Source organism: Rissa tridactyla, chromosome 2 (genome assembly GCF_028500815.1).
Source record: "Rissa tridactyla isolate bRisTri1 chromosome 2, bRisTri1.patW.cur.20221130, whole genome shotgun sequence".
Lineage (NCBI taxonomy): Eukaryota > Metazoa > Chordata > Aves > Charadriiformes > Laridae > Rissa > Rissa tridactyla.
The window spans coordinates 485,433-505,370 of record NC_071467.1 but is presented as its reverse complement, the minus strand read 5'-3'; the positions used below and the strand labels follow the sequence as shown (position 1 = coordinate 505,370).

Below are 19,938 nucleotides of genomic sequence, written 5' to 3'. Positions count from 1 at the left end.
CGAGGAGGGATGGAGGGGGGGTCTGGGGGGGACAGGAGGGGTCTGGGGGGAATGAGAGGGCCCTGGGGGGTCCGAGGAGGGATGGAGGGGGGATCTGGGGGGACAGGAGGGGGATGGGGCAGGACAGGGGGTCAGGGGGGGATCCAGGGGAGGACAGGAGGGGTCTGGGGGGGGATGGGGGAGATAGGGGGGGACAGGGGGTACTTGGGGGGGGGGGGTCCGGGGGGGGACAGGGTGGAACAGGGGGGTCTGAGGGGAATGAGAGGGGCCTGGGGGCTCCCGGGAGGGACGGGGGGGGGGGGGTCTGGGGGGCCTGGGGGGGGGGTGCTGGGACCCCCGTCCCCGCTGTGACGCCGTCCCGTCCGTGTGTCCCCCCCTTCCCCCCCAGATCACGGTGCACAAGGGGGACGCCTGCGCCCTGCTCAGCAACGCCCAGCCCCACAAGTGGAAGGTGCTGAGCGCCGGCGGCGCCGAGGCCATCGTCCCCTCCGTCTGCTTCCTCCTGCCGCCCCCCAACGCCGAGGCCCTGGACGCCGTGCACCGGTGAGCGCCGCCGGCGCCGGGGCGGGGGTCTCAGCCCCTTCTCCTTGCCCCCGCTGACACCCCCCTCTCCCCAGGCTGGAGACCACCCACCAGCAGCTCCTGCTCCTCTGGCACCAGCTGCACCAGGAGATGAGGACCCTGCTCTCCTGGCAGCACCTCACCCGCCACATCCAGCAGATCCAGTCCTGGTCCCACCTAACGGTGCGTCTGCGTGTCCCCCCTCCCCGTCACGGTGCCGGCGCGGGGGTCCCCGCCGCGGCGGTGGGGGCTGACGGCAGCCTTTCCTTCCCCTCCCCGCCCCCAGTTCCGCACGCTGCCGGCGGAGGAGTGCCGGCAGGTCCTGCGCGGGCTGGAGACCCACTACCAGGAGTTCCTGCGGCACAGCCAGGACTCGCAGGGCTTCCAGCACGACGACCGCCTGCGCCTGGAGCGGGACTACCAGGCCTGCACCCACAAGTACGAGCTGCTGCTGCGCAGCCAGGAGAAAGGTGAGACCCCCGTCGCGGCGGGGGGAGCCACGGATGTGTCCCAGAGCTGGACACGGAGATGCTGGGAGGGCTGGAGCCCCTCTGCCGTGGGGACAGGCTGGGAGAGCTGGGGGGGTTCAGCCTGGAGAAGAGAAGGCTCCGGGGAGACCTTCCAGCCCCTTCCAGCCCCTCAAGGGGCTCCGGGAAAGCTGGGGAGGGACTCTGGAGCAGGGAGGGGAGCCACGGGACGAGGGGGAAGGGTTTTAAACCAAAAGAGGGGAGATTGAGATTAAAAATAAGGCAGAAATTCTCCACGATGAAGCTGGTGAGCCCCTGGCCCAGGTTGCCCAGAGAAGCTGTGGCTGCCCCATCCCTGGAGGGGTTCAAGGCCAGGTTGGACGGGGCTCGGGGCAACCTGGGGTAGTTGAAGATGTCCCTGCCCGGGGCAGGGGGTGGAAAAAGAGGATCTTGCGGGTCCCTTCCCACCCAAACCTTCGGGCGATGCTGTGGTTGCCCAGGTGGCCCCGTGGCTGTTCCGTCGTTGTCTGTCTCCCCAAAACCCCTTTGGGGCGGTCGCGGCCGTCACGAGCAGACGCACCCAGGGTGACCAGCCGGGGGTCATCGCTTGGGCAGGGTTACGGGAGATAAAGCTCAGGTTGGGGGTGCACGCCATCGCCCCCCTCCTCCCTGCCGCCCCCTGCTCCCTGCGGCGTCCCCGGGGACGCGGACGGGGCGAAGGGAGCGGGAGGGCGCTCACCCCATCCCCGCCGTCCCCCCAGGAGAGCAGGAGGAGTCCCTCTGCAAGAGCTACATCTCCCAGCTGAAGGACATCCGCCTGCAGCTGGAGGGCTGCGAGACCCGCACCATCCACAAGATCCGTCTGCCCCTTGACAAGGACCCGGCCAAGGAGTGCGCCCAGCGCATCACCGAGCAGCAGGTACCTGCACACGGGCACCTCGGCGCCCGCCACGGGGCTGGAGACCAGCCGCCCGCACGCTGGTGGGCTGTGGACCTGCTCCGGGGTCGGGGGTGGCCGCGTCCCGGCCGGCAGGACCCAGCGTTCGGCACAGTGTTACGTGGGGGGACCGGCCACGGGTTGGTCTTGGCCGCCAACGGCAGCGAGGACCCTCCTCTCCCTGCAGCAAATCCACCTGGAGCTGGAGGGCATCAAGAAGAACCTGGACAAGGTGAGCGAGAAGACGGAGAAGGTGCTGGCGCAGGCAGAGCCGGCCGACTCGGCCCCCGTCCTGCGCTCCGAGCTGGAGATCACCCTGCAGAAGATGAACCAGGTGTACAGCCTCTCCACCATCTACCTGGAGAAGTGAGTGTGTGTGTCCCCTGCGCCGCGTCGGGGTCATCCCCCCTCCGGGGACAACCGCTGGAGCCGCCGCGACGGGGTGGGCTGGGGAGGTCGGGAGGAAGGGGCCGAGGGAAGAGCTGCGGATGGCCAGCAGGAGCAGGGAAGTGATGGTGCCTCTGTACTCGGCACTGGTGAGGCCTCACCTCGAGTGCAGTGTTCAGTTCTGGGCCCCTCTGTACAAGAGGGACATTGAGGTGCTGGAGCGTGTCCAGAGCAGAGCTGCCAGGCTGGGGAGGGGTCTGGAGACCAGGGCATATGAGGGAGCTGGGCATGTTCAGCTTGGAGAAGAGGAGGCTGAGGGGAGACCTCATTGCCCTCTACAACTCCCTGAAAGGAGGGTGCAGAGAGGTGGGTGTTGGCCTCTTCTCCCAGGTGAATAATGACAGGCCCAGAGGAAATGGTCTGAAGCTGCGGCAGGGGAGGTTTAGATTAGAGATTAGGAAGAATGACTTTACTGAAAGAGTGGTCAGGCACTGGCACAGCCTGCCCAGGGAGGGGGTTGAGTCACCATCCCTAGAGGTATTTAAGAAACGTCGAGATGTGGCACTTCAGGGCACGCTCTAGTGACAGGGATCGTAGGTTGTTTGGTTGGACTCGATGATCTCAAAGGTCCTTCCCAACCATGAAGGTTCTGCGATTCCGTGATTCTATTCTGTGGCATCTGCCGGTGCTTCTCTAAGGCCTTTGCCAGGGTCCCCCCCACCATCCTTCTCTCTAAATTGGAGAGAGATGGATTTGATGGGTGGGCTCTTCGGTGGATGAGGAATCGGTCGGATGGTTGGTCGGATGGTCACATCCAGAGGGTGGTGGCCAACGGCTCAGTGTCCAGCTGGAGATCGGTGACAAGTGGTGTCCCTCGGGGGTCAGTGCTGGGACCAGCACTGCTTAATATCGCCATCAGCGGCACGGAGCGTGGGATGGAGCAAACCCTCAGCACGTTTGTGGGTGACGCCAGGCTGTGCGGGGCGGGGACACGGCTGAGGGACGGGACACCACCCAGAGGGACCTGGACAGGCTGGAGAGGTGGCCCCACGGGAACCTCCTGGGGTCCAACCGGGCCCAGTGCAGGGTGGGGGCAGCCCCCGGTGCCAGCCCAGGCTGGGGGTGGGGGGATGGAGAGCAGCCCTGAGAGAAGGGCTTGGGGGGCTGGGGAGGGGGGAAACGCTGCCCATGAGCCGGCACCGTGCGCTGGCAGCACAGAAAATCTCCTGGGAGACCATGGAGCCCCTTCCAGGCCCTAAAGGGGCTCCGGGAAAGCTGGGGGGGGGCTCTGGAGCAGGGAGGGGAGCCACGGGACAAGAAACAGTGGTTTTAAGGTAAAAAAGGGGAGATTTAGACTAGATCTAAGGAAGAAATTCTCTCCTGGGAGGGGGGTGAGCCCCTGGCCCAGGTTGCCCCAAGAAGCTGTGGCTGCCCCATCCCTGGAGGGGTTCAAGGCCAGGCTGGACGGGGCTCGGGGCAACCTGGGCTGGTGGGAGGTGTCCCTGCCCAGGGCAGGGGGTGCCACTGGGTGGGCTTTAAGGTCCCTTCCCACCCAAACCCTTCAGTGACTCTATGACACGGGCTGTGCCGGCATGTCCTGCCCTTCCCGTCCGACCGTCCCCTCTCTCCACAGGCTGAAGACCATCAACCTGGTGATCCGCAGCACTCAGGGGGCGGAGGAGCTGGTCAAGAAGTACGAGGACCAGTTGAAGGACGTGCAGACCGTGCCAGCTGACCTCAAGGAGCTGGAGGCCAGCAAGGCCGAGCTGAAGGTAAGGGCTGGGGCGTCACCGTGCCGGGGGGACGGCCAGGGGTGCCGGGGGACGGCCAGGGGTGCCGGCGGTGCCGGGGCTGACCCCCGCTTCTCCGTCTGCCGCAGCGGCTGCGCGCCCAGGCCGAGGGGCACCAGCCCTTCTTCAACACGCTGGAGACCGACCTGAGCAAGGCCAAGGAGGTCAATGAGCGGATGGTCCGTGGCCACAGCGAGCGCGACGTGGACCTGGACCGGTACCGGGAGCGGGTCCAGCAGCTGCTGGAGCGCTGGCAGGCCGTGCTGGCCCAGACTGACCTGCGGCAGCGCGAGCTGGACCAGCTGGGCCGCCAGCTGCGGTACTACCGGGAGAGCTGCGACGGGCTGCTCCGCTGGATCCAGGACGCCAAGCAGCGGCAGGAGAAGATCCAGGCGGTGCCCATCACCGACAGCCAGACCGTGCGGGAGCAGCTGCTGCAGGAGAAGGTGAGGAAGAGGCGGTGAGGGACCTCAGGAGGTTCAACAAGGGCCAGGGCAGGGTCCTGCCCGGGGGGGGAACAGCCCCAGGGACCGGGACGGGCCGGGGAGACCCGCTGGGAACCAGCTCTGCGGGGAGACCTGGGAGTCCTGGGGGACACCAAGTTGCCCGGGGGCCGGCGACGTGCCCTCGTGGCCGACGCGGCCAACGGTCTCCTGGGGGGCACGGAGCAGAGCGTGGCCGGCAGGCGGGGGGAGGTTCATCCTCCCGCTCTGCTCTGCTCTGCTCTGCCCTGGGGGGGCCACAGCTGGAGCACTGGGGCCGGTGCCGGGCCCCCCAGTTCCGGCGGGACGGGGAACTGCTGGGGAGAGTCCGGCGGGGGCCGCGAGGATGACGAGGGCCGGGAGCGTCTCTGTGCTGAGGAAGGGCCGAGGGATTTGGGTCTCTTCAGCCTGGAAAAAAGACGAGCGAGGGGGGGTCTCGTCAGCGCCGATAAACACTGCAAGGGGGGGTGGCAGCGGGACGGGGCCGGGCTCTTCCCGGTGGTGCCTGGGGACGGGACGAGGGGCAACGGGCACAAACTGGGACACGGGAAACGCCAAAAAAAGGAGGAGAAAGGTCTTTGGGGCGAGGGCAGCAGAGAGGTGTGGGGTCTCCGTCTCTGGAGATCTTCCAAACCCGCCTGGACGCACCCAACCTGCTCCGGGTGACCCCGCTGCCGCCGGGGCTGGGATGGGGGGGTCTCTGAAGGTCCCTTTTTTCCCTAAAATCCTGGGATTCTGTAAGTGCCGGCACTGGGGCGAGCGGGGCCGGTGCACTCGTCTGTCCCTGGCCGTGGCGGGGCGGCCACGGGGCGGCTGAGCTCACCCCGGCGTGTTTCCCCAGAAACTGCTGGAGGAGTGCGACCGCAACAAGGAGAAAGTGGAGGAGTGCCAGCGCTACGCCAAGCAGTACATCGACGCCATCAAGGTGCGCTCGGGGCTGTCCCCCCCCTGGGGTGCCGGGGCAAATGGCGGGGGGAGGGCTCGGGAGGGGCCGGGGGGGCTCGCTGGGGACGTGGCTGGCGAGCTGAGGACCCCTCTCGCCCGCAGGACTACGAGCTGCAGCTGGTGACCTTCAAGGCGCAGGTGGAGCCGATGGCCTCTCCGGCCAAGAAGCCCAAAGTGCAGTCGGCATCCGACAGCATCATCCAGGAGGTGAGGGGGGGCCCCGGAGGCCGCAGCTCCTTCCCCGGGAGCCGGGGGGCTGCAGCCCCTTGCCGAAGGGGTGGGCACGGCGGGGCTGGCCCGCGGGCTCGCCTCCCTCCGGCCCCGCCGCCGCCGGGGTGCCGGGGTTGACCATTGCTGTCCTCCGCAGTACGTGGAGCTGCGGACGCGGTACAGCGAGCTGACCACGCTCACCAGCCAGTACATCAAGTTCATCACCGAGACGCTGCGGCGGCTGGAGGAGGAGGAGGTAGGGACGCGGCGGGCGCGCGGGGGTGGCATGCCTCCAGCTGCGTCACGGCGGGGAACGCGGTTCATGGTGACTGCCGGCCCCCCCTCCATCACTAACGCTGGCCCACGGCCGCTAACCCCGCTCCCGGCTGGGCTCCCCGGGACCGAAGCCGCTGGCTCTGGGCGCAGCGGGTCTCCGAGCGCAGGGGGCCGGCGCGTAGAGCCGGCTCCGGGCACCGCCGGGCTCTGGCGTGACTGGTGGTAGGAGGCACTTCCCAGATACACGTAGCGCGGTCGGCATCTGCCTTGGCATGACGGCTGTGCTGGGGCGCGGCGGGGCCGGGCCCTCGCCTGTCCTCTCTCTCCGTAACCTCTCTAACTCTTGGTTTCTGCCCTTGGAAGTCGAGCCGCTTTGCCAGTGCTTTGTCTTGGGGGATGTTTGTGTTGGTGGGGAATCTAATGGAGGGTAAAAAACCAGGATGACTCTGGCATCCCTGCACCAGGTACTCACTCTGCGCATGTGCCCCCCCCCTCCCCACGCCACCCCTCCGCCTTACCCCATGGCCGCCAGCAGCCTGCGCTTCCCCCCGCCGCACCCCCCGCTCTCCGGAGAGCCCCCGCGCTCCTCGCCCTGCGCTGCCCTCGCTGCGCCTTTGGGGACCCGTCCCCGTGGCACGGGCGTCCTGCTCACCCGCACGCGCTGCCCGAGCCCGGGCGCTGCCTCGCTCACGGTGCATGCGGCACGAGCGCTCTGCGGCACGGCCGCAAGCCACGCACGAGCCACGCGGCCCTTCGGCAGCTGGAATGGGCAGTGAGGGCGGGATTTGGGCCACCTGGGCCAGCATGGGCCGGAGCTTGGGTTGCTCTCCACGTCGTCGCGGCTTTCCCGGCAGGGAAAGCTCCGCTGGCACCTCCCTCCCTCGGCACCCGCTCCCCTCTGTCCCGCTCTCCCCGGTGCTCCGGCTGCCTCTGTCGTTCCCCCACGGTGATGGCTCTCCGTGCCGGCCCCTCTCGCCCGGGGAGCCCCGGCGAGCGCAGGAGGAGGCTCGGCAGCGGGCACGGTGCTGGTGTGCAAGCTGCTCGCGTCTGTCTCCATCGCCTGGGGCTTTGCTCGCGCTCCATCCCTTTCTCTGTGGTACGCGGGCCATCTTCGCTTCCGCACCGCTGTCTGGGTCCTGTCGCCTGTCCGCCCTGCGCTGCGCTGCGTGCGACACGGTAGTCGCGTGTCCCCTTGTCTGCCACGCGTCTTCTGGAAGCTGGCGTCACCGCCTCCAGCTCGTGGGGAGGCCCAGGGAGCCGAAGCCATTCCATGCGCATCCTCCGCCCCGCACCGTGCCGTCTCTCGGTGGTGCGTGGTTGTGGCCGGCGTTGACGCCGGGGGCTCGGTCGCATCCCTTGTGATTTCTCTCTTCTCTCCCCTCTCTCTTGTTTTCCCTGCACCCTCTTTCCCCTCCAGAAAGCCGCCGAGAAGCTGAAGGAGGAGGAGAGGCAGCGGCTGGCGGAGGTGGAGGCCCAGCTGGAGAAGCAGCGGCAGTTGGCCGAGGCCCACGCCAAAGCCAAGGCGCAGGCGGAGGCGGAGGCGCGGGAGCTGCAGCTCCGCATGCAGGAGGAGGTCACCCGGCGGGAGGTGGTGGCCGTGGACGCCGAGCAGCAGAAGCAGAACATCCAGCAGGAGCTGCTGCAGCTGCGGCAGAACTCCGACCACCAGATCCAGTCCAAGGTCAAGCTGATCGAGGAGGCCGAGTACAACCGCAAGAAGGTGGAGGAGGAGATCCGCCTCATCCGCCTGCAGCTGGAGAGCACCGAGAAGCAGCGGGCGGGCGCCGAGACGGAGCTGCGGGAGCTGCGGGCCCGCGCCGAGGAGGCCGAGCGGCAGAAGATGCAGGCGCAGGAGGAGGCCGAGCGCCTGCGCCGGCAGGTGAAGGAGGAGAGCCAGAAGAAGCGGGAGGCGGAGGAGGAGCTGAAGCGCAAGGTGCAGGCGGAGCGGGAGGCGTCGCGGGAGAAGCAGAAGGCGGTGGCCGACCTGGAGGAGCTGCGGCTGCAGGCGGAGGAGGCCGAGCGGCGAATGCGGCAGGCGGAGGCCGAGAAGGAGCGGCAGATCCAGGTGGCCCAGGAGGTGGCCCAGCGGAGCGCCGAGGCCGAGCTGCAGAGCAAGCGGCTCTCCTTCGCCGAGAAGACGGCGCAGCTGGAGCTGTCGCTGCAGCAGGAGCACATGGCGGTGGCCCAGCTGCAGGAGGAGGCCGGGCGGCTGAAGAGGCAGCAGGAGGAGGCCGAGCAGTCGCGGGAGGAGGCTGAGAAGGAGCTGGAGCGCTGGCGGCAGAAGGCCAACGAGGCGCTGCGGCTGCGGCTGCAGGCGGAGGAGGTGGCCCACAAGAAGGCGCTGGCGCAGGAGGAGGCAGAGAAGCAGAAGGAGGACGCAGAGCGGGAGGCCCGCAAGCGGGCCAAGGCGGAGGAGGCCGCCCTGCGGCAGAAGGAGCTGGCGGAGGAGGAGCTGGAGAAGCAGCGGGAGCTGGCGGAGGGCACGGCCCAGCAGAAGCTGGCGGCGGAGCAGGAGCTGATCCGGCTGAAGGCGGAGATGGAGAACGGGGAGCAGCAGCGCCTGCTCCTGGAGGAGGAGCAGTCCCGGCTGAAGGAGGAGGTGAGCCAGGCCATCCAGAAGAGGAAGGAGCTGGAGGAAGAGCTGGCCAAGCTGCGGGCCGAGATGGAGGTGCTGCTGGAGAGCAAGGCCAGGACGGAGGAGGAGTCGCGCTCCACCAGCGAGAAGTCCAAGCAGCGGCTGGAGGCCGAGGCCAGCAAGCTGCGGGAGCTGGCCGAGGAGGCCGCCCGGCTGCGGGCCCTCTCCGAGGAGGCCAAGAGGCAGCGGCAGCTGGCGGAGGAGGAGGCCGGCCGGCAGCGGGCCGAGGCCGAGCGCATCCTGAAGGAGAAGCTGGCGGCCATCAACGAGGCCTCGCGGCTGAAGGCGGAGGCGGAGATCGCCCTGAAGGAGAAGGAGGCGGAGAACGAGCGGCTGCGGCGGCTGGCGGAGGACGAGGCCTACCAGCGCAAGCTGCTGGAGGAGCAGGCGGCCCAGCACAAGCAGGACATCGAGGAGAAGATCGCCCTGCTGAAGCGCTCCTCGGAGAGCGAGCTGGAGCGGCAGAAGGGGCTGGTGGAGGACACCCTGCGGCAGCGGCGGCAGGTGGAGGAGGAGATCCGCGCCCTGAAGGCCAGCTTCGAGAAGGCCTCGGCCGGCAAGAGCGAGCTGGAGCGGGAGCTGAGCCGCATCCGCGGGGAGGCGGAGGAGGTGCAGCGCAGCCGGGAGCAGGCGGAGCGGGAGGCCGGCCGGCAGCGGGCGCTGGCGCTGGAGGAGGAGGCCCGGCGGCGGGAGGCCGAGGAGAAGGTGCAGGCCATCCTGGCGGCCGAGGAGGAGGCCGGGCGGCAGCGGCGGCTGGCCCTGGAGGAGGTGGAGCGGCTGAAGGCCATGGTGGAGGAGGCCCGGCGGCAGAAGGAGCTGGCGGAGCGGGAGTCGGAGCGGCAGATCCAGCTGGCGCGGGAGGCGGCGCAGAAGCGGCTGGCGGCGGAGGAGAAGGCCCACCTGGCCGCCGTGCAGCAGAAGGAGCAGGAGCTGCTGCAGACGCGGCAGCAGGAGCAGAGCCTGGTGGAGCGGCTGCGGGAGGAGGCCGAGCGGGCACGGCGGGCGGCCGAGGAGGCCGAGTTCGCCCGCAGCAAGGCGGAGCAGGAGGCCGGCCTCTCCCGGCAGCGGGTGGAGGAGGCCGAGCGGCTGAAGCAGCGGGCGGAGGAGGAGGCGCAGGCCCAGGCGCAGGCCCAGGCGGACGCGGAGAAGCTGCGGAAGGAGGCCGAGCTGGAGGCGGCCAAGCGGGCGCAGGCGGAGCAGGCGGCCCTGCGGCAGAAGCAGCTGGCGGACGCCGAGATGGAGAAGCACAAGAAGTTCGCCGAGCAGACCCTGCGGCAGAAGGCGCAGGTGGAGCAGGAGCTCACCAAGGTGAAGCTGCAGCTGGATGAGACGGACCACCAGAAGGGCATCCTGGACGAGGAGCTGCAGCGGCTGAAGGAGGAGGTGACCGACGCCGTCCGGCAGAAGGCCCAGGTGGAGGAGGAGCTCTTCAAGGTCCGGGTGCAGATGGAGGAGCTGGCCAAGCTGAAGAGCCGCATCGAGGAGGAGAACAAGGCGCTCATCCTCAAGGACAAGGACAACACGCAGAAGTTCCTGGCGGAGGAGGCCGAGAAGATGAAGCAGGTGGCGGAGGAGGTCGCCCGGCTCAGCGTGGAGGCCCAGGAGGCCGCCCGCATGCGCCAGCTGGCCGAGGACGACCTGGCGCAGCAGCGGGCGCTGGCGGAGAAGATGCTGAAGGAGAAGATGCAGGCGGTGCAGGAGGCCACGCGGCTGAAGGCCGAGGCCGAGATGCTGCAGAAGCAGAAGGACCTGGCGCAGGAGCACGCCAAGCGGCTGCAGGAGGACAAGGAGCAGATGCAGCAGCGCCTGGCCGAGGAGACCGAGGGCTTCCAGAAAACCCTGGAGGCCGAGCGCCGGCGGCAGCTGGAGATCACGGCCGAGGCTGAGCGCCTCAAGCTGCACGTGGCGGAGATGAGCATGGCCCAGGCCAAGGCCGAGGAGGAAGCCAAGCGCTTCAAGAAGCAGGCGGAGGAGATCAGCGGCAGGCTGCACGAGACCGAGCTGGCCACGCAGGAGAAGATGACGCTGGTGCACACGCTGGAGATCCAGCGGCAACAGAGCGACCAGGACGCCGAGAAGCTGCGGAAGGCCATCGCCGACCTGGAGCAGGAGAAGGAGAAGCTGAAGCAGGAGGCGGCGCTGCTGCAGCAGAAGGCGGAGGAGGTACTGGGCTACGGGTCCCCCTTAGCGCTGGTGGTGGTGGCCTTCCCTCTCCCCAGCTGCCCCACGCCACGTCCCGGCACAGCGGGGCTCTGGGAGGACCCGGTGTCTGTCCCCCCCCTGCCAGGGGTCACGGCGAGCGGCTGCTTGTGGGGCTGGATCCCATTGCGTGGGTCAAGGGCACGCACAGGGCCAGCGTCGCGTTCATCCCGGCAAACCCAGCGGGGAGGAGTCGGAGCGGGACTGTCCCACCCCCTGCCCTCTCCTGCTGCCGGCAGCTCCTGCTGCGGAGGGATGATCCCCGCCACCCGTATTCCGCTCCGTTAGACGGGAGCCGTCCCCAGCTCCCTGCCCCCCCCGCAGCAGAGCTCGTGTCTTGTCCCCGCTCGTTGCACCCGCGTGTTGTTTGCTGTGGCTCCCTAACCCTGGCTCTGCTCCCCTGACTCCTAACCTGCGTTAGCAGAGCGGTCGGGTGACTGCACCCCGACCGGCCCGTTGCCTCCCCTGCTGCCCGTCCCCCCAGCCCAGCCCGCCCCGCTGCCCCCCCGGCGCTGCCCTCCTGGGCAGGCAGTGCCACCTCACCCTGCTCTCCTCTCTCCCACCCCAGATGCAGGTGGCCCAGGAGGCGCAGCTCCGCCAGGAGACCCAGCTCCTCCAGCAGACCTTCCTGACGGAGAAGGACGCCCTGCTGCAGAAGGAGAAGTTCATCGAGGAGGAGAAAGCGAAGCTGGAGAAGCTCTTTAAAGACGAGGTGGACAAAGCCCAGAACCTGAAGGCGGAGCAGGAGCGGCAGCAGAAGGAGATGGAGCAGGAGAAGCAGCAGCTGAAAGCCATGCTGGACGAAGCCAAGAAGCATCAACAAGAAGCAGAGGAAAACGTCCGGCACAAGCAGGAGGAGCTGCAGCAGCTGGAAAGGCAGCGGCAGCAGCAGGAGAAACTCCTGGAAGAGGAGAACAAGAAGCTCAGGGAGAGGCTCGAGCAGATGCAGGAAGAGTACAAGGCCGCCCTGGCCCAGACACGGGAGATCATGATCCAGACGGACGACCTGCCCGAGGAGGCAACGGTTACGACGACGCAGCTGCCGGATATCAAAGCTGTGCCCAACGGCAGAGACGCGGTGGATGGCTTAGCGCAGAACGGGGAGCCGGAGTTTGCGTTTGAGGGCATCCGCCAGAAGGTGTCTGCAGAGAAGCTGGCTGATGCCGGCATTTTGAGCAAGGAGAACTTGGACAAGTTGACGAAGGGTGTTGTAAGTGTCGGCGAGCTCTCACAGAGGGAAGATATCAAGAAGTACCTGCAGGGCAACAGCAGCATCGCCGGTTTGTTAATCAAACCCACCAATCAAAAGATGAGCATCTATGAAGCCATGAAGAAGAAGCTGCTCAGCCCAGGCACCGCGCTGGTCCTCCTGGAGGCCCAGGCCGCCTCCGGCTTCATAATTGACCCTGTGCGAAACACGAGGCTCTCGGTGAACGAGGCGGTGAGAGAGGGAGTGATTGGGCCAGAACTGCACAATAAGATGCTGTCTGCTGAACGGGCGGTGACCGGCTACAAGGATCCTTACACGGGCGACAAGATCTCCCTCTTCCAGGCCATGACGAAGGATCTCATCGTCAAGGAGCACGGCATCCGCCTGCTGGAGGCCCAGATCGCCACCGGCGGCATCATTGACCCCGTCAACAGCCATCGCCTGCCTGTAGAAGCCGCCTACAAGCGGGGCTACTTTGATGAGGAGATGAACCAGGTCCTCTCCGACCCCACCGACGACACCAAGGGCTTCTTCGACCCCAACACCCAGGAGAACCTCACCTACCTGCAGCTCATGGAGCGGTGCGTGACTGACCCGGACACGGGGCTGTGCCTCCTGCCCCTCACTGACCAGGCGGCCAAAGCAAGAGAGCTGGTCTACACCGACAAAGAAGCTAAGGACGTCTTTAAGAAGGCCACGGTGACGGCACCCTTTGGCAAGTTCCAAGGGAAGACGATGACCATCTGGGAGCTCATCAACTCTGAATACTTCACTGAGGACCAAAGGCGAGACCTGATCCAGCAGTACAGGACTGGCAAGATCACGGTGGAGAAGATCATTAAGATCATCATCACGGTTGTGGAGGAAAGCGAGAAGAAGAGCCAGATGTGCTTCGAGGGCCTCCGGGCGCCGGTGCCCGCCGCGGAGCTGCTGGAAAGCAAAATCATCAACAAGGACCTCTACAACCAGCTGCACCAGGGCAAGAAGTCTGTGAAGGACGTGGCGGAGATGGAGTCCGTGCGGCAGTACCTGAAGGGCACGGATGCCATTGCCGGTGTCCTTGTGGAGTCGACCGGCCAGAAGTTCACCTTTTACGAGGCCCTGAAGAGAAACCTGCTGAAGCCAGAGATCGCCCTGTCCCTGCTGGAAGCGCAGGCTGCCACCGGCTACATCATCGACCCCGTGAGGAACAAGCTCTTCTCCGTTGACGAGGCAGTGAAGGCCGAGGTGGTGGGGCCGGAGTTTCACGAGAAGCTGCTGTCTGCAGAGAAGGCAGTGACTGGCTACAAGGACCCCTATACGGGCCAGACGGTTTCCCTCTATCAGGCGCTCAAGAAGGGCCTCATCCCCAGTGACACCGGGGTCCGTCTGCTGGACGTCCAGCTCGCCACCGGAGGCATCGTCGATCCCGTGAACAGCCACCGGCTCCCGCTCGAGGTCGCCTACAAGCGGGGCTACCTGGACCCTGAGATACGTGAGGCTCTGTCCGAGCTCCGAGATGACGTCAAGGCTTTCTATTGTCCCAACACCCAGGAGCACCTCACCTACACCCAGCTGCAGAAGAACTGCCACCGTGACAAGCAGACCGGCTTCTGCCTGCTGCCCCTGTCGGACAAAGCCATCCAGTCGCAGCAGGAGGAGGTCTACACGGACAGCCAGGCGAAGGAGTGCTTTGACAAGGCGACCATAGAGGTCCCAGTGGGCAGCATGAAGGGGCAGACAATGACCATCTGGGAGCTGATCCACTCCGAGTACTTCACGGAGGAGCACCGGCGGGAGCTGCTCCGACAGTACAAGACTGGCAAGGTGACCATCGAGAAGATCATCAAGATCGTGATCACCATCATCGAGGAGGCAGAGACCAAAAAGCAGGAGAAGCTGACGTTCAGCGGTCTCCGGGCACCGGTACCTGCCAGCGAGCTGGTGGAGTCCCGCATCATTAGCAAAGCCCAGTACGAGCAGCTGAAGGAAGGCAAGAAATCGGTGAAGGACCTCTCTGAGACAGATGCGGTGAGGAGATTCCTGCATGGCAGCGACTGCATTGCTGGCGTCTACGTGGAGGCGACCAAGGAGAAGCTGAACATCTACGAGGCCATGAAGAGGAACCTGCTGAGGCCCAGCACTGCCGTGGTCCTCCTGGAGGCCCAGGCAGCGACCGGGTTCTTGATCGATCCCGTGAAGAACCGGAAACTGTATGTCAACGAGGCCGTGAAGGCTGGTGTCGTCGGGCCTGAACTGCACGAGAAGCTGCTGTCGGCTGAGAAGGCCGTCACTGGGTACAAGGACCCCTACTCGGGCAACACCATCTCCCTCTTCCAGGCCATGAAGAAAGGACTCATCGTCAAGGAGCACGGCATCCGCCTGCTCGAGGCCCAGATCGCCACCGGCGGCATCATCGACCCCGTGCACAGCCACCGCCTCCCCGTGGAGGTGGCCTACCGCCGCGGCTACTTGGATGAGGAAATGAACCGGACCCTCTCCGACCCCACCGACGACACCAAGGGCTTCTTCGACCCCAACACCCAGGAGAACCTCACCTACATGCAGCTGAAGGAGAAGTGCATCGAGGATCCTGAGACGGGCCTGTATCTGCTGCCGCTGCGGGAGCCTGAGAAGCCTACAGTGGTGGAGACCACCCAGGTGTACACAGAAGCAGAGACGCGGAAGGTGTTTGAAGAGACGCAGGTGGACATCCCTGTGGGCAGCAGGGCGGGCTCCTCCATGTCGCTGTGGGAGATCATGCACTCGGACCTGCTGCCTGAGGAGCAGCGGAAGCAGCTCATGGCGGAGTTCCAGTCGGGCCGTGTGTCCAAGGAGCGCATGATCATCATCATCATTGAGATCATCGAGAAGACTGAGATCATCAGGCAGCAGAATCTCACCTCCTACGACTACGTCCGGCGCCGCATCACGGCCGAGGACCTCTACGAGGCCAAGATCATCTCTCAAGACATCTACAACCTGCTGAAGCAAGGCTCCAAAACCTTCCGGGAGCTCCTGGATGTGGAGACTGTCTGGAAGTACCTCTATGGGTCGGGCTGTGTGGCTGGCATCTACATCCCCTCTTCCAAACAGAAGCTCAGTATCTACCAGGCGCTGAAGAAGGGGCTGATCAACTCCGAAGTGGCCCGCTCCCTCCTGGAGGCCCAGGCTGCCACCGGCTTCATGATCGACCCCACGAAGAATGAGATGCTGACCGTTGATGAAGCGGTCAGGAAAGGCGTGGTGGGGCCCGAAATCCATGACCGCCTCCTGTCTGCGGAGAGGGCCGTGACCGGTTACAGAGACCCCTACAGCGAACAGAAGATTTCCATCTTCCAGGCCATGAAGAAAGACCTCATTCCCAGCGAAGAGGCCCTCAAGCTCCTGGACGCCCAGATAGCCACCGGTGGCATCATCGACCCTCACCTTGGCTTCCATCTGCCCCTGGAGGTGGCCTACCAGCGAGGCTTCATCAACAAGGACACCTACGACATGCTGTCCGAGCCCAGCGAGGTGCGAAGCTACGTGGACCCATCCACGGAGGAGAAGCTCAGCTACACGCAGCTCCTGAAGCGGTGCCGGAAGGACGAGAACACGGGGCTCCTCCTGCTGCCGCTCTGTGACACGAGGAAGCTCACCTTCCGCGGGCTGCGGAAGCAGATCACCGTGGAGGAGCTGGTCCTTTCACAGGTGATGGACGAAGCCACCGCCCAGCGCCTCCAGGAGGGCCTCACCTCCATCGAGGAGGTCTCTAAGAACCTGAAGAAGTTCCTGGAGGGCACCAGCTGCATTGCCGGCGTCTATGTGGACTCCACGAAGGAGCGGCTGTCCGTCTACCAGGCCATGAAGAAGGGTATCATCAGGCCAGGCACCGCGTTTGAGCTCCTGGAGGCGCAGGCAGCCACTGGGTACGTGATTGACCCCATCAAGGGCCTCAAGCTGACGGTGGAGGAAGCCGTGCGGATGGGCATCGTGGGCCCCGAGTTCAAGGACAAGCTGCTCTCTGCTGAGAGGGCGGTCACCGGCTACCGGGATCCCTACTCCGGAAAGCTCATCTCCCTCTTCCAGGCCATGAAGAAGGGTCTGATCCTGAAGGACCACGGGATCCGCTTGCTCGAGGCCCAGATTGCAACGGGAGGCATAATCGATCCCGAGGAGAGCCACCGCCTCCCTGTGGAGATTGCCTACAAGAGGGGCCTCTTTGATGAGGAGATGAACGAGATCCTGCTGGATCCCAGCGACGACACCAAGGGCTTCTTTGACCCCAACACAGAGGAGAACCTCACCTACCTGCAGCTGATGGAGCGGTGCATCACTGACCCGGAGACCGGCCTCTGCCTCCTGCCCCTGAAGGAGAAGAAGCGGGAGAGGAAGACCTCCTCCAAGTCCTCCGTCCGCAAGCGCAGGGTGGTGATCGTCGACCCGGAGACGGGGAAGGAGATGTCCGTGTACGAAGCCTACCGCAAGGGCCTCATCGACCACCAGACCTACCTGGAGCTGTCGGAGCAGGAGTGCGAGTGGGAGGAGATCACCACCTCCTCCTCCGACGGCGTGGTGAAATCAATGATCATCGACAGGCGCTCGGGGCGCCAGTACGACATCGACGATGCCATCGGCAAGGGCCTGATCGACCAGTCGGCCCTGGACCAGTACCGCTCGGGCACCCTCTCCATCACCGAGTTTGCTGACATGCTCTCCGGCAACATGAGCGGCTTCCGATCGCGGTCGTCCTCCGTGGGATCGTCGTCCTCCTACACCACCAGCCCGGCCCCCATGCGAACGCAGATATCCATGTGGAGCGACCCGACCGAGGAGACCGGGCCGGTGGCGGGCATCCTGGACACCGACACCCTGGAGAAGGTGTCCATCACGGAGGCGATGCGCCGCAACCTCGTGGACAACATCACGGGGCAGAGGCTGCTGGAAGCCCAGGCCTGCACCGGCGGCATCATCGACCCCAACACCGGGGACAAGTGCTCTGTCGCCGACGCGGTGAACAAGGGCCTGGTCGACAAGATCATGGTGGATCGCATCAACCTGGCGCAGAAGGCCTTCTACGGCTTCGAGGACCCGCGGACCAAGACGAAGATGTCGGCGGCCCAGGCCCTGAAGAAGGGCTGGCTCTACTACGAGGCCGGGCAGCGCTTCCTGGAGGTGCAGTACCTGACGGGGGGCCTGATCGAGCCCGACGTCGAGGGCCGCGTCTCCTTGGACGAGGCGCTGCAGAAGGGCACCATCGACGCGCGCACGGCCCAGAAGCTGCGGGACGTCAACACCTACTCCAAGTATCTCACCTGCCCCAAAACCAAGCTCAAGATCTCCTACAAGGACGCCATGGACCGAAGCATGATCGAGGACGGGACCGGCTTGCGGCTGCTGGAGGCCTCCTCCCAGTCCAGCAAGGGCTACTACAGCCCCTACAACGTCAGCAGCGCCGGGTCCACCTCCGGCTCCCGCTCGGGCTCCCGGACCGGCTCTCGCTCGGGCTCCAGGAGAGGGAGCTTCGACGCCACCGGCTCCGGTTTCTCCATGACCTTCTCGTCCTCCTCCTACTCTTCCTCCAGCTTCGGGCGCAGATACGCCGCGGGTCCGCCCGGTGCCGTGGAGGCGGCCGCCCTCGCCCCGTCCCTGCCGAGTGGGAGCTGCGGGCGGGAGGTGACCGGGGAGCGCCCCGGGACCCCCGGGACCCCGCTTTGCCTGGCCTGAAACCCGGGGGAACCCGCCGCCTCGCCCGCTCCGCATGTGGCAACGCTGCTGGCTAATCACTAGTATTTTTTTTTTTTAACTTTTAAACTCCATTCTTCTTCCAAAGCAGTGCCTAAAGTTTAACCAAAAAGACTAGACTAATATATTAATATATATGATTGTTCTGACAGTATTTGTATATTAAGAGATGAGAGAGAAAACACACTACCCTCCCCGACCTGCCGCCCCGGGAGCCCGCTGCCGTTCCTGCCCTCGGCAGCGCCGATGCCGCCCGGCCGCTCGGACACCGCGGGGCAGAGCCGGACACCAGTTCCGTCATCTTCATCTAACCACTGAGCGACTCTTTTGTAATTAACCCCGACGGCTTCACCCCCCCGCACCCCGAAGGAGGAGACCACCCTGTCCCCGCGGCGCACCGCAGCCAGCGGGATGGAGGAGGACATCACCGGCTCCGCACCAGACATCCAGACCCTCCGCACCGGCGCCGGAGCTGTCGCCCAGACCCCTTCCAGCCGCCCTCGGCATGGCACGGCACAGTGCGGCGAGGAGGGGTCTCTGCACCCCGGCCCCGCAGCTGCCCCGGCTCCCCGCCTTGGCCTCCTGGCACATCACCGCACCGCAGAGCCGGTGCCATGACCGTAAGTGCGCGCTGGCGCTGCCGGTTGCTTCTGCGCCGCGCGGAGGGACCTGCCGCCGCTTCGCCCGCTGAGGGGCTTCGCCGCGCGCCCCGCCGCCGCCTCCGCCAGCCCGCCGGGATGCTGCCGCCACGCTTGGCTCTCCCCGCCGGCGTGGCTGGTGCCGCCGCGCGCCGGCGTGGCCGCGCCTGCCGCTGCCCGCCCGCCCGTCCGTCTGTCTGTCTGTCTGTCTCTCCGTGTATCTGGGAAGTGCTCCGCACAAGGTTCATTTCTTACCGCTGACCTGGCTTCCTGAGTTGACAGGCGGCCGCCAGAGCCCGCGCTCGGCGGAGCCGGCGCTGCCAAAGCTTCCTGCGCCCAGACCCAGCCGCTGCCCGGCCATGCCCCCCCTCTCCGCGGGGGCTCTCTGGACCCCCCTGAGGGGCGCGGAGGCCGCGAGACCCCCGGTGCCCGGGGCGGGTCGTGGGACGCTGCGGCAGCCCGGCGTGCTCTCTTGTCATTAAAAAGGCGGATCCGCGTCAATCCGGACTCCTCTTTTCCTCCTCGGGGCAGTTCCTTCCCTCTCGGTCTTCCCTTCGCCCGTGATAACGCGCTCTCTCTCTGGCAGACCTCTTTTTCCAGTCCCACCGGAGAAGTCCCCGTGCCGATGGGCGAGTTCCTTAGCTGGGTCTCCGGCGTCAGCAAGTCGTGGATGGGCTCGAGGGGAGCGTGGGACGCGGCGGCTCCTCGGCCGCGCTCGCCGGCGCAGGTAACGCCAACCTTTCCAGTCTCTCTCTTCGGAGCCGGGGTTGCCGCTGGCGCACGGGGCTGGTGCTGGGGCTTTCGCTGGGCGCTGCGTTCTCCCGGCGGTGACACCGAGGTGTCCCGCGGGCGTCGTTCTCCCTCCAAGTAGTTTGGGATACGGCGGCCCACGGTGAAGGCTTGCTGGCCGTGGTTGTGCCGGGCCGGCGCTGCGCCCCGCGGTGTCGGTGTCGGAGGCGGCGCGGGGGCGAGCAGGCTGGCGCGGGGCGGGCGCGCGGCTCTGCCGGCTGGGCTCGATGGCTTCATCTCGTGGACCAGTCTTCTCCGTGTCTCATCCCATCTTTTCTGTTCGCTTTGTTTTAGTGTTGCTGGATGTCCATCCCAACTCCCCTCACCGCTGCCACGGAGCCCGTACCCCCCTCCCGGGGCAAGTGGGACCGCGCTTGAGGACGCGGGGACGCGCTCCCTCTCCCTTGGCACTTGCCGAGTCCCCGGGCAGAGACCCGGCACCGCGCTGCCAGGGCGCGGGGGCTGCCCGGCCGCACCGGAGCCCCCCGGCTGGCAGCGAGGTGCCCCGGCCCCCCCGGCAGACCCCGGCCCCCGCCAGGCTCCACCGGGCCCTGGGCAGGGGCTGAAGCAATAAGTGACGCAGCGGTGGCCAGGCCGGGCTAGCTCGGGCTGTGGGGGCCGTAGCCCCCGCTCTCGGCCCCCCACGGTGGCCGTAGCCCCTCCCCCTCGCCCCGGTGCATCCCCTCCTCACGGCGCGGTGCCGCGG

General features: G+C 66.5%; 2 protein-coding genes across 2 annotated transcripts in view; one reads left to right on the top strand and one right to left on the bottom strand.

Moving 5' to 3' along the window:
* Nucleotides 1–19,170, top strand: part of PLEC (plectin) — a 21,567-nt gene extending 2,397 nt beyond the window's left edge. Inside the window, exons 2-14 of the mRNA XM_054193370.1 lie at nucleotides 389–543; nucleotides 618–744; nucleotides 848–1,031; nucleotides 1,790–1,947; nucleotides 2,153–2,331; nucleotides 3,986–4,124; nucleotides 4,232–4,588; nucleotides 5,466–5,549; nucleotides 5,672–5,776; nucleotides 5,937–6,035; nucleotides 7,473–10,853; nucleotides 11,458–18,425; nucleotides 19,030–19,170. Of these exons, the coding sequence (XP_054049345.1) occupies nucleotides 389–543; nucleotides 618–744; nucleotides 848–1,031; nucleotides 1,790–1,947; nucleotides 2,153–2,331; nucleotides 3,986–4,124; nucleotides 4,232–4,588; nucleotides 5,466–5,549; nucleotides 5,672–5,776; nucleotides 5,937–6,035; nucleotides 7,473–10,853; nucleotides 11,458–17,787 (11,298 nt within the window). The 3' untranslated portion in view covers nucleotides 17,788–18,425; nucleotides 19,030–19,170. The remainder of the gene's footprint in view (nucleotides 1–388; nucleotides 544–617; nucleotides 745–847; nucleotides 1,032–1,789; nucleotides 1,948–2,152; nucleotides 2,332–3,985; nucleotides 4,125–4,231; nucleotides 4,589–5,465; nucleotides 5,550–5,671; nucleotides 5,777–5,936; nucleotides 6,036–7,472; nucleotides 10,854–11,457; nucleotides 18,426–19,029) is intronic.
* The window catches only part of LOC128904854 (uncharacterized), a 216,756-nt gene that overhangs the window by 102,042 nt on the left and 94,776 nt on the right, over nucleotides 1–19,938 (bottom strand). The window lies entirely within an intron of this gene.